This window comes from Prinia subflava, unplaced genomic scaffold (genome assembly GCF_021018805.1).
Source record: "Prinia subflava isolate CZ2003 ecotype Zambia unplaced genomic scaffold, Cam_Psub_1.2 scaffold_47_NEW, whole genome shotgun sequence".
NCBI lineage: Eukaryota > Metazoa > Chordata > Aves > Passeriformes > Cisticolidae > Prinia > Prinia subflava.
Window position 1 is genome coordinate 166,663 of NW_026961001.1, and position 12,983 is coordinate 179,645.

At 50.5% G+C, this 12,983-nt stretch overlaps 1 protein-coding gene across 2 annotated transcripts; it reads right to left on the bottom strand.

The window, feature by feature from the left end:
• Window positions 1-6,206: 6,206 nt before the first annotated feature.
• LOC134565384 (class II histocompatibility antigen, B-L beta chain-like) lies at window positions 6,207-8,695 on the bottom strand. Of its 2 annotated transcripts, XM_063424947.1 has the most exons (5): window positions 8,491-8,695; window positions 7,905-8,174; window positions 7,181-7,462; window positions 6,497-6,603; window positions 6,208-6,396 (listed from the first exon to the last, which is right to left on the bottom strand). In XM_063424947.1, exons 1-5 carry the CDS (start codon window positions 8,573-8,575, stop codon window positions 6,388-6,390), a joined length of 753 nt encoding a protein of 250 aa, XP_063281017.1. In that variant the 5' UTR covers window positions 8,576-8,695; the 3' UTR covers window positions 6,208-6,387. The 2 variants fall into 2 exon arrangements, with proteins under 2 accessions (XP_063281018.1, XP_063281017.1); XM_063424948.1 differs by lacking the exon at window positions 8,491-8,695 and having other exon boundaries at window positions 6,207-6,396; window positions 7,905-8,451.
• Window positions 8,696-12,983: the final 4,288 nt, after the last annotated feature.

A 12,983-nucleotide genomic window follows, 5' to 3' on the forward strand; every position in this document is an offset into this window, starting at 1 on the left:
ATCGGGGTTTTGGAGAGTGGTGTTAGCAGGCACCGGCACAGGCGCAGGAGGCAGGACACTGTGGGCTGGCGCGGGCATGGCATCATTCCACAGCGCGGGTTCTTTTCCGCGGGTAATACAAACCGCGTGGTCATGCAATAGCGGCACAGGTGCTGGCAGAGGCTTTGTCGGTCGCACTCCAGGGTGGCAGTCCCCGATAGGTAGTTGCAGGTTAGGTGCAGAGTCTCTCGCGTTGTGGTTTGCGGGCGGCAGCAGCGGTGGCTCCGGTAAAATGGGAACCACGGCTGCCACCAGACTGTGCAGTGTTTGCTGCATGTATTCACTGGTTCGCCCTGAGAGCTGTAAATTTTCGCATAGCAGCAGAGTCGGCTCCGCTGTGTTTGGCTGAGGCAGCGGTGCAAAAGGCGGCAGGAATTCCGCTTGTGAGCGAGCCACGATCTGTGCAGTGCTGGGCTGCGGTGGGACCCCCGCCGAGTCCTGATTCTCCAGCAATGGATTCCTCTGTGCCGGCAGAGGTTCCTCCGCAGCCCCGGTCCGCGGCTGGAGCTGGCAGGGAGGGTCTGGCCATGCTGCGGTTTGTGTTTCGGGTCCCGAGCTGGCGGCTGTGTGTGGTGGAGCCGCAGAAGCTGCGGGCTGCCGCGGAAGCGGTGACGGTGCTGTACTGTCCGCCGTCCCACGGCTCCCGGGCTGCGGCATGGCTTCGTCAGCTGGGAGAACAAACCCCTGTGCCTGACTGGCAGATACAGATTCATCTTTGCCCCCCACTGCCCCCAAAAATGAATCGTGATTTCCCCGACGGTTTGCGACACAGCGGTACCAAATAAAGTAAGTTCTGAATTTACCGTTCTTATTGGTGATTTGTTAAAAACTTCTACGATTAGTCTCCAAGTTGGTAATATCAGTGGTGCTATTTTGTCCCTCTAGTAACTTCATCAAACAATTTAATTCTCACTTCGTACCAAAGTGATTTAGTTAGTACAAATACTGGTTCTGTTTCTGGAAAATATTTTTGGACATATATTAAAAGATCTTTTAAGTCTTTTCCTGAAACGTCATAGCCATTATTCAAAAGTAGCAATTTTAGACTGTCATAAATACGTTTTTGTTCTTTGGACAAATTATTTCCCATAATTAGGATTACTCCAGACCCTTTTTTCGCTAGTAGGTGCTGCACTTTGTTCTAGATGACTGGCGTCCTGGAAAAAGCTTTTTTGAATGCTGCCCATATCCTTCCTTTCAGGATTTGATTCTTTTTGTTCCCGGGAATGCTGTTTTCATCCTAACAGCCAAATCAAGCAGTCGTCTGGAGAGGCGACTTATGATTATGCAGAGCAACGTAAGCCGCTTTTAAAACGAGGGGCACCATTTGCCAAGGCCGTCTCTACAGGTTAATAGATCTTAAAGGTCCAAGAACATTTTAAAATCATATACAAAGTTGTTTATTACATAAAAGCATATATCTGAAGGTGAAAGAGTCCTAAATGAGCGATCTTACAATGGGTTGTGAGCAAAATACCAGAATAAACAGTAGCCTTAACATGGAATTTAACATAACATTAGGAAAACAACCTCCAACTCCTGACCCCAAGCAGAGTTCCCGGCCACAGGGTCGCAATGAAAGGAAGGGGGTCTCGAGGTCACGAATCCCAAGCAGGGTTCCCAGCCGCAGGTTCACAGCGGCAGGAAGGGGTCCCAGGGTCCTGAACCCACGCAGAGTCCCCAGCAGCCCCGAACAGAGTTCCGGGGCAAGCACTGCAAGGGGGAAAGGGAAGGGGACCTCAGGGCTCTGATCACGAGCAACAAAGACTACAATAGATGGTACCTTTAGAATCCCATTCGGCTCTGTGAAATACAAAGTTATGTTTCGTGTCAGGGAAATGAAGAAAATCTGTGTAATTGTAGTTGTGGAACATGGCCATGGGACAGTTATAAAGATGAGTTCTAATAAACAACTGAAGAAAGCATGAAAGGAAATTTTTGAATAAATCTTTTGCTTGCAATTACCTATTATAAGTCTCAAGCTATTCTGTAATAAGTGTCTTTTAATTATAACCTTAGAAGCTTGCTTTGTATTAAATAATTTTTAACTGTAGTTTTAGATTGTAAAAAGGCTTTGAGATAAAAGAAGGAAGTAAGAAGGGGGCCCAGGCCTTTCACAGAAGGTGGGAAAACATCCTGGACACGCAAAAGATTTCAGCTGACTGATTTATGGCTTCTGAAGAGGGAAACTGGACATCACTATCAAAGATTGATGGACCTGGAAAATAGAAATGAGACCCCCACATCTGGAAGCCGGACCCCACCATCTGGAAAAGCATATCCTGGATGTACATCCTGGAATATTGAAATATCGAAATAGATCACAATAGCCTATAGAATTATACAGGACAAACTATAGATTTATGGCTGTTAAGTATTGAATTGTGACGTTAAAAATAGAAATGGAAACTGCTGAGAAAGCTTATGAATATGTATGAATATAGCAAATAAAATACCAGCAAATGCAGCAATCAGTGTGCAGTTGAAAGGGAAAACCCCTACCACTGTACCCAGCACTGCCTTTGCTCACACTTTACCATGCTAATTAATTAATTATTAAATTGAATTGCTGCTTGATATATTGGCCGTGTCAAGCATCTCATTTCTAACAGCTCCCTGGCAGGGCTCCTTCCTCAGGCTGCAGAAGGTGGAGGTTGGATCGATAGATTGGGTTGATCGATTGATATCTCCACTTCCAACCCAGAGGCTTTTTATCTATATGTTACAAATGCATATTCATGCCATTATCTACACACTACCCAATCTAGGTTCAATTCTCTAAGTTTGTAAAACTGCAAAAAGCAGCATCAAAAGCCTATGCATATAGCATATCTATTAGTGCAAAAACTCTATCTTGCTAGCGTAAAAATTCTATCTTGTTATGCATAAAAACTCTTAGTATACGTGAAAAACTTTATCTTATTCGTGTAAAATTTATACCAAAAAATTATAAACAGTACTCTATTCTATTTTTGTTATGCCTAAGCTCTATCACTAGGCCTGAAGCTCTGTATTTCTACACTAACAATTAGGCACTTAGGGTATGTGAAGCTTAAAGCTGAAGTTTAAATCTCTACTTTATGTGTGTGTGGCTTTATATATTCTAATTTTTCTAAAGGTTTTAATTCAATCCCTGCACTTCTCACTCTCTGTGGAGGATCCATGGAAACATGGACTCCAACAGATTCCCAGGACTCCCAGCAGTCTTGAAAGTGAGGAATCCTGGAGATATGGAATCCCCAATACACCTGAGACCCAAAACAGGCCAGAGAGGGGGAAACCAAAGTGGAGACACCAGAGAGGAGCATGTAGGCAGGTGAGGAGAAAGTCACTGTCCCTTTGTCCCTTTCATCTGCTCCATCTCTCAGCCCAGCATCATCCTCGGCTGCAGGACAACCCTGATGCCGTCCTGCCAGGGATGGATTTACGGGATGTCCTTCCCCTTCTCTTTGGCATGGAGGCAAATCCCATCCCGTCCTCCTCCCTTCCCCCCTCCTCTTCTCCTTCCTTCCTTCCTTCCTTCCTTCCTTCCTTCCTTCCTTCCTTCCTTCCTTCCTTCCTTCCTTCCCTCCCTCCCTCCCTCCTTCCTCTCCTTCCCCAGGCACTGACAGAGACTAGGGATGTTCTGCATCAGAACCTCGTGAAAGAGGCTGTTTTGAGTGACTCTATGGCACAGGAATCCAATGGAGAGGAAAAGCCTCAGAGATATCCCTCGAGGTAGGGTTCCAAATGCAGCCCAGGGAGCTCCAAGGAGGAAAAGAAAACCCAACCCTTTGTCAGGATGGTGGCCAAAGCCTCATCTGGAGCTCTGCCCTAGTGCTCCTTGAGTGGTTTCACACTGGGGAGATGTGCTACAGGTGCTTGGAATGTGGGAAGAGCTTCAGATGGAGCTGCTGCCTGATCCAGCACCAGAAGATCCACACAGGGGAACAGCCTAGAAGTGCTTGAATGTGGAAAGAGCTTCAGCCAGAGCTCCTATCTGACCTGGTATCAGATAATTCACATGGGAGAATGGCCCTACAGGTGTAGAGAATGTGTGAAGAGCTTCAGTGACCACTCTAACCTCCTCAGTCACCTGCACTCTAGGAAATGGCCCTACCAGTGTGGGGAGTGCCATAAGAACTTCAGCCAGAGCTCCCACCTGATTCACCACCAGAATATTCACACTTGGAAACGGCCCTAGGAGTGTCCTGACTGTGGGAAAATCTTCATCCAGCGCTCTGCCTTGACCTTACACCAACAGATTCATCAGGAGGGGAACCCCTGTGAGTGCCCCGAGGATGGGAAAAGCTTCATCCTCTGCTCCAACTCCATTAACCATTGCAGGACCACCGTTGGATCATCCACAGTGAGCCCTGTAAGGCAGAGAGCTGGTGACCCATGATTCTGGTGATCCATGAGGAGCAGTGTATTGGGTTTGTGTGGCCAGGTTTTGGAAACGAGGATGCTCCAGGGGTGGCTTCTGTGAGCAGCTTCCAGAAGCTTACCCCATGTCCAACTCCTGTTCTGATTCACTCCTGAAGGCAAGGGTAACCCAGGTCTGGTTTATGCATCCCCTGGGACAGATTATATTGAAACAACAAACAGTGATTGATCTGTGTCTATAAACATATGTCCATAGGATTTATTTTAGAACCATTTGTTTGCCTTGTAGAGCAGGTTTGGAACCCTTTTGGTTACCATCTCTAGCACTATAGAAGCATTAAAATAACAGTTATGAAAACTTATAAGGGAAGAGAAAGAAAGTATAAGAGTAGAAAGATTCACAGTCACCAGCCCTGGATCTGGCAACAAAACTTTGGGGTTTGATTGTTTGATTTCCAATCCTGTCCTTGGTCTAAGTGATGGTCCCAGGCTGGATCCTTCAGGGGTGGGGGACGCCCTGGAAACTCCAAGTTCAGTGGGTCAATACAGGTTCAGGTTTGGGTGGGCGCCCAAGTAGCTCCCCTGGGCAGAGTTTTACACTTTCTGATGTCACACTATGGGTACCTCCCCTGGGTGGAGTTTTATACTTTCTGATGTCACACTATAGATCCCGGGGCACTTTGGGGGACTCTGATGGTTTATGGCCCCTTGTAAGAGATGGCCCTGCCTCTCCCAGTGTAGTTGAGCTAGGTATGGCCCATGCAAAGGGATGAAAACCTCCAGCCCTCTGTGTGAGTGTCCTGGGCCTTCCCCAGGAGAGTTTCCAAAGCTGAGCCAGTTGTGTAAGGGAGGGCATTGCCCTGGTCCAGTGCCCTTTCCCTCCTGGCAGCATCTGCTTCTGATCGGCCTCTTCCGTTCCCTGGCTCCCTGCCCAGCTCATGCCCTCCAGGGCTGGGTATTCACCCCCTGAGTCCCTGGGCAGTTCCTGTGCCCATGGCCAGCAAAGCCCTCACTGGTTTTGCCAATGGTTTGAGCCATTTCAGTCCCTCACAGCTCTGCACCCCAAAAGCCAAGAGGGATTGATGGTGCCTCTAAACAACACCACCCATTGAACATGGCTCAATTTGACCTTGAAACAACTCAATCCCTCCTCAAAATTTTGGGGTACCCCCTGTGCCCAAATTGCTCCTAGTTGTGGATGGTCCTGTCCATGAACTTCATACAGTTGTTGCCATCTAGGAAGTGACAATAGGCTTTTCCCAAAAAATGGAACACACTCGTGTGGGAAAGGAGACAGGTGAGGGGGTGCTCCCACTCACCCCTTAAGAGCCCCCAGCACCCAACAGCAGCACCCAATAGCAGGTGGGGGCTCAATGGACCACTTTGGGTCCCCCATTCCCACTGAGCCCATTGGCCACCACTGCAGTGGCTGTTGAAAGGTGGCATCCCCACTGTGAGCCGTCCAAGGAGGAACCTCCAGCAAGGTTTTGCCTATCGCCCCCCGGGAGCCACAGGGAACAGCTCACGAGATTGAGTGGTGGAGACATGAAGGGACTCTCGGGGGAACCCCTTTGCCTCTGTCCCCCTTCCCTTCTCTCAAACACCTTTCCCATCTTCCCTGCACCTCTACCCCTCTCACCCAAAAGCTCCTCACTGGCAGCCAGGGGGCTCCCAGCACCCAGAGCAGGGTGACACGGGGGGGACACAGGGGTCCCCCCATTCCCGATCCCTCCCAGGGTCGGTTCTACCCCCTCCCATCATGGTATCCCCGCAGGGTCCCCCCTAATCTCTCCCCACTGCCCCCCAATAAATGGCACCGGGGAGAACTGGGAAGCTTTATTGGGACACTGTGAGCAGCTGGGCAGGGGCAGAGTGACAGTGGGGCTGGGGGGACACACGAGCCCCCAAAATCAGCATGGGGACAGAGCGAGGGGTCCCGGGGCCAGGCCTGAGGCCACAGGGAGGGCTGCAGCCGCCAGCAGCTCAGGAGCTCTGTGGGCAGAGAAAAGGGAGTGACACCGGGCTGGGGGCCCCGAGGGGATCACACACATTCCAAGAGAGGAGGGACAGGACCCCCGGGACCTCCCCTCACCTTCTTGCTCAGGTAGAAGCTGAGCCCCAGCGCCAGGAAGACGAAGCCCAACACGAAGCCACCGATCCCTGTCAGCATCTTGCTGCGGGCAGTGTCCAGCGGCATCTCTGGGGAGTCCGCAGAGGTCAGGACCCCCCAAAACCTCTCACAGACACCCCAAGGCCCTCCAAGCTCCCTTGCACCCCTCCAGCCCACCCAAGACCCCATGAGACCTCTTTCCTATCCCCATCCAACCTCCCTATTACCACCCAAGTTCCCTCCCTGTCCCTCCAATACCCCAAACCCCCTCCCAGTTGACACCCATCTCTCAATGATCCCCCAAAAGTTTTCCGAGTCTTACCAGGCCTTACCAACAACACTGCCAGTAGATTGAAGCACACTCAACTTCCCTCCCACTGCTGCTTTTACATCCCCAACCTACTTCCAGCTCCTCCAGCTCCATCAGACTCCCTTCCAGTTACACCCAGCACCCTCAGTTCCTTCCCAGTAGCTACCAGGAAACCACTAACTGCATCCCAGGGTCCTCCAAACTTCTCTGCCCTCCCAGGCCGACCAAACCCTTCTCACAGTTACACCCTGGCTCCCTCAGACTCCCTCCCAATCAATCCTAGCTACTACCAACTCCTCTCCCAGTCCCCCCAGTCCCACCCCCTTGTCCCCCAGCGCTGTGGGGCTGGGCTGTACCCCAGTGCTGGCTCAGAGGCTGCTCCAGGCTGACGTGCTCCACCTGGCAGGTATATCTGACTCCATGCCGCAGGGGGGTTTCCAGCAGCACCAGGAGCTGGTAGGTCCAGTCCCCGTTGGGGACCACAGTGGTGGCCACCACGTGCCCTGAGAGCTCCTGCTGGCCCTGGAACCACCTCACCTGGATCTGGGCAGGGTAGAAATCCATCACGGAGCAGAGCAGGCGGCCAGGGCCAGGTTGGGAGCTCGAGGGCACCATCGAGATGCAAACGCTGGGGGCCACTGGGAGAGGGCAGGGAGATGCTGGGATGAGATGTGGGTAAAATGGGAGGGCTCGGGTACCATTGAGAAGGACTGGGGAGGGACTGGGAGGGCACTGAACGAGATGGGACTGGATTGGGGACCACTGGAAGAGCACTGGGAGAGAGGTCTGGGAGTGGACTGAGAAGGACTGGGAATGGAATGGGAATGAACTGAGAGAGCCTGGGAATGGAGAGGGGCGCTCTGATTGGCTGATGGGCTTCGCCTCCACTCACGAGCGTCACTGGGAGAGACTGGGATGGACTGGGAGAGCCACGGGAGCCACTGGAAGGTGGAAAGAGGCCACAGGCATGGGCACAAGGAGAGCTGAGAGGTCTGCGGTGATTCCCAGGGAGGTTTTGAGGGGCTCCAGGGTCATTGCCAGGGCAGGGCCCGTGGGGACACGCTCTGCCTCACTGCTCACCTCTGCGCTCCACGAGGAACGGGCTCGACAGCTCGTAGTTGTGCCGGCAGTGCCTGTCCACCGCATCCCGTCTATACTCCATCCATTCTGGGTCGCTGTTCCAGTACCTGGCAACCTTCTCCCCATATGGGGTGTCCCCCATGTACAGCCCTACGTCGCTGTCGAAGTGCATGTACTGCTCCCGGTTGTAGATAAACCTCTTCACAAACTTCACCCGGTCGGTGCTATTAATAAATTGACACTCGGACTTAACCATTTCCTGGAACACACCTGTGTGTGCATAAGACAGGTCAAGGGGTGCCCCACCAGCAGCCCCCAGCACTCCACAGCAAGCCAAGAGCTCAGAGGGCCACCCCAGATCCCCACACTGCACCCCTTGTGTCCCACAAGCCAACCCTTGTAGGACCCTTCTTCCCGCGGTCCCACTTCCTCTTTTCCACCTTTCTCCATACTTTCCTCCCCCTTTCCCATAACTCTTCAGTCGCCAGCACCATCTCCACATCAATTTGAGGGTCCCACTTCCCCCTTTTCCCTCCACGCCCCACTGTTCCCACCCTTCCCTTCCCTCCCCTCCCCTCCTGCTCGCCCGAGAGCTCCGCGTCCGCAGCCAAGGAGGCTCCCAGCACCCCCAGTGCCACCAGTAGGGCCCCAGCTGCCGCCCCTCGCCCCATGGCCAGCGGCAGGGAGGCTCTGACACCTCCCCCCTCCCCAAATTCCCCTGGCAGGGGCGCTGGGGGCGGGGCCGGGCTCAGTTGGAGTCCAGGTGGGAGCGTGGGACTCTGCGGGTCCGCCTGGCAACAGGGGCTACCGCGGGCTCTGATTGGCTCAATCGGTATTGTTTGTACCTCTCTGATTGGCTGAGGAGAGGCCCAGGTGGAAAGAAGGATCGGGACAGGCCCCGCCCTGAGCACCGGCACGGGCGCAACAGACCCAACCTGAGCACAGGGAGTGAATGTATTACTGACCAAAGCACAGCAGCACAAGGAAAAGGGAGAGAAATCTCTCCAACACCTTCCCCACACCCAACGGGGATCGCCAGGACCACGGATTAGCAGGGCTCTGCCCAGCGGGGTCACTGGGGATCATCCAACGCCGATCCCTCCCATGGGGGATGGAGCTGGAGCAGCGCATGGAGCTCTTCTCGCACTCGGGGCACTCGCAGGGCTTCCCTTACCTGTGATTCTGTTGGATCAAGGAGAGGTCTGGGTGTATCTCTTCCCACACTTGGGACATTCATAGGGCCTCTCCTCAGTGTAGGCGCACTGGTGGGTTATGAGCTGGGAGCTCTGGGTGAAGCTCTTCCCACACTCTCCACACTCGTAGGGCCTCTATCTGGTGTGGATCTTGTGGTCCTTGATGAGGCAGGAGTTCTTGCTGAACCTCTGCCTGAATTCCAAGAACTTGTAGGTCTGTTCCCCGGGCTGGATCCTACAATGGGTGACTAGGTCAGACTTCCATATGAAGCTCTTTCCACATTCCAAGTACCAGCAGCAATGTTCCTTAGTTTGGATCTCCCGGTGCCTGGATCAGGTGAGAGCTCTGGCCGGAGTTCATTCCGAATTCCAAACTCTCAGTTTGAGAGATGATTTAAAGAAAACACTCTGGAGTGAGTGTCATCTCTACAGGGTTCCAATAATCCCTTTCCACCAATAGGTAATGAATGTTAATAGATGAAGCTGAAAAAAACTGCAACAGTTTATGAACAAACAGAATGTCCACAAGGCAAGAAAGAAAAAAGTAAATAACTAGGAGATATTAAATTGTCAGACCTTACCCCCCACACACACCCTGGGACAAAAGACCCAAAATGCCAGAGAAAATCCCCGCTCATGACCCATGGCACAGGCGGTGCCAGCTTCTCTCCCAGGGGAAAAACCAACCAGGGGCTATCCCAAAGGAGATGAAAGCCCGGGGCTCACCGGGCGTTGAACTCCTCCCCAGTTACCTGTGCACTTATGTAATATTTGCATCAATCATAAATATTGCCCAGTCTACCAGCTGGTGCAACCCCCTGTATCTACAGGGGCAGTCAACTCATGAGAATTGAAAAGTATAAAATATCCATCTGTCAGTGGATATATTTTTAAGTGCAATTTCACACCGGTACACACAGGGAAAAGGTTTTTTTTAGTTTAGAAATCCAGAAACAGGACAAACTGAAGGTACACTTTCTCTATTAACCTGGGGCGAAGTGCTTGTTTGTGTTTCTGTAGATTTGGAACCCAGGTGAATTCTAACAAAGAATGTGAAGGAGACATCGAGCACAGAAACACGCTGACCACTCTAAGAACAGAGGAACAAGCACGCAGACGTGAACTGCGCAGAGATTAAAATTTGCACCTGCTATCGTGTGCTTCAGTCACAAAAGACTTTGGACTTTGGGGATTTTAATGTGGGAATCTGTAGTAATGTAGAATTTCTGTTTGTAGATGTGGGGAACAACTGCATGTTATCCTTTTGCTTTTTGCTTTGCTTGCATTTAGTAGCAGAGATTTAGCAGTTAGCCAAACCTACAACAATACAGATGATTAATCAGGCTGTTGAGAAAGTCTACATAGGTCAACAAGGAGGGGGAGATGTTGGAGTCCATGTTTCCATGGATCTTCCACAGAGAGTGAGAAGTGCAGGGGTCGAATTAAAACCTTTAGAAAAATTAGAATATATAAAGCCACACACACATAAACCAGAGATTTAAGCTTTAGCTTTAAGAAAACATGCCCTAAGTGCCTAATTGTTAGCATAAAAGTTCAGAGTTTCAGACTTAGTGATATAGTTTAGACATAACAAAAACAGAGTACTGTTTATAATTTTTGGTATAAATTTTACACGAATAAGATAAAGTTTTTCACGTATACTAAGAGTTTTTATGCATAACAAGATAGAATTTTTACGCTAGCAAGATAGAGTTTTTGCACTAATAGATATGCTATATGCATAGGCTTTTGATACTGCTTTTCATAGTTTTTTGTAGTTTTACAAACTTAGAGAATTGAACCTAGATTGGGTAGTGTGTAGATAATGGCATGAATATGCATTTGTAACATATAGATAAAAAGCCTCTGGGTTGGAAGTGGAGATATCAATCGATCAACCCAATCTATCGATCCAACTTCCACCTTCTGCAGCCTGAGGAAGGAGCCCTGCCAGGGAGCTGAAATGGGATTTTAAAGGTACCATCTATTGTAGTCTTTGTCTCTCGGATCAGGGCCCCAGGGTCCTGTCCCTTCCCTTTCCCCCTTGCAGCGCTTGCCCCAGAACTCTGTTCGGAACTGCCGGGGACTCTGCGCGGGTTCAGGACCCCGGAACCCCTTCCTGCCTCTGTGACCCTGCGGCTGGGAACCCTGTTTGGGATTTGTGATCCCGGGACCCCTTCCTGCCTCTGTGACCCTGCGGCCGGGAACCCTGTTTGGGATTTGTGATCCCGGGACCCCTTCCTGCCACTGTGACCCTGCAGCCAGGAACCCTGTTTGGGATTAGTGATCTTGGGACCCCTTCCTGTTATTGCAACCCTGTGGCCGGGAACCCTGCTTGGGGTCAGGAGTTGGAGGTTGTTTTACGCTGAAGCTGGGATGCTGTGTTAAATTCTGTGTCAAAACTGTTGTTTATTCGGGTATTTTATTTCTTAAGACTTTATGCTCACAACCAATTGTAAGACCGCTCATTTAGGACTCTTTCACCTTCAGATATATGCTTTTATGTAATAAACAACTTTGCATAAAACTTTAAAATGTTCTTGGACCTTTAAGATCTATTAACCTGTAGAGACGGCCTTGGCAATACTGTATGTGATTGAGCAAACAGGGAACATCCAGGGAACATGGAACATCCAAGAAACATGGAATGTCCAGGGAACATGGAATGTCTGAGGAACAGGAAGCATCCAAAGAACACAGAGCAACACTCCCATGACTGTAAAAGCTTTAATGGATTTTCTATCCTGTAACATTCTCAGGAAGCAGCACCAGCTCTGCTCCCCCAGCCCGGGGGATCGGAGCAGGGGAGCGGCTGGCAGCATCTTCTGAGCACAGCCAAGGGCTGGGGGGTTCCTCCCCCATTTCATTTTCTCTCCCTAATTCAAATCATCCCCTCCCATTCAAATCCCCTCCATTCACATTTTCTCCCCACAAATAAAGTTTCCTCACCCCAATTAAAATTTTCTCCCCAATTAAGCCCTGAGGCCCCTCCCTGGCCCCAGCTCCTCCCACCAGTACCCTGCTGCAATCTTTTCAAAACAGCAGAAGAAAGGGTTAAAAAAAAATAATCATTTCCATTGATTTCCTTGGTTTATGGAGGATTTTCCTGTGGCTTCCCTGCAGAAAGCTCTTCCTTTTGTGGTGATGGCTGAGGGGTCCACCTCAGGTTGCATCCCCTTCCAGTCCCTTTTTCCAGCTCTTTTCTTCAGCTGACCCAAACCTGCGGATTTCAGGGGGCGGGAGGGGTCGCTCTGCTTGGGGATCTCGGTGGTGCTGCCAGGGAGGTCCCAAGGCCCCAGCACAGTTCCCTCCGTCCCCTTAGAGCATTTGGAATCTCCAGCTCTCAGCCATCGCTGTCGGTGGGATTCAATCCTCCCTTCAGGGTTTTCCCCCAGACCATGTTTATTTCCAGAGGGTTTTGTGGTTTCCCTTTCCTAGGCCCTGACGGCACCAGTGCCGCTCCTTGCAAACCTCTGGGAGGCAGATAAGGGCTGGAGAGGAAATAGAGAATAAACACAGGGTCATAGAAGAAGAAAAAATCGTGTAGTATATATCTGAAATCTGAACTGAACTAAAATAAAACAAAACAAACTAAACTAAAAAAAAAAACCAAAAAAAAAAAAAAAAACAAAAACCAAAACTATGGGGGAGAGAATGTAACAGCAGAGCTTTTTCTGCTGGGACTTTGGGTTTCTTGTCCCAGTTCTGAGCTGGGTCTGAGCCAGAAACCAGTGTCTAGGAGAGACATGGCTGCCAAAGGGCTTCATAATGCCAAAACTAAAGTATCCAGTATCAAGTAACAACACCTTGAGGTTACAGAAGTCCCAGCGCCCACATTGGATTCCCCCATTTGAAGCTGAAAGCGGAGCTCCATTTGCGACTCTGC

What these genes read in the sequence shown, in the direction of transcription:
- LOC134565384 (XM_063424948.1), bottom strand. Translation starts at nt 8,406, where the DNA reads ATGTGGAGATGGTGCTGGCGACTGAAGAGTTATGGGAAAGGGGGAGGA. An exon ending in GTTCCTCGTGGAGCGCAGAG is followed by an intron (nt 7,463 to 7,904) that starts GTGAGCAGTGAG and finishes GCCCTCTCCCAG; the next exon opens with TGGCCCCCAGCGTTTGCATC. An exon ending in GCCTCTGAGCCAGCACTGGG is followed by an intron (nt 6,604 to 7,180) that starts GTACAGCCCAGC and finishes CGGACTCCCCAG; the next exon opens with AGATGCCGCTGGACACTGCC.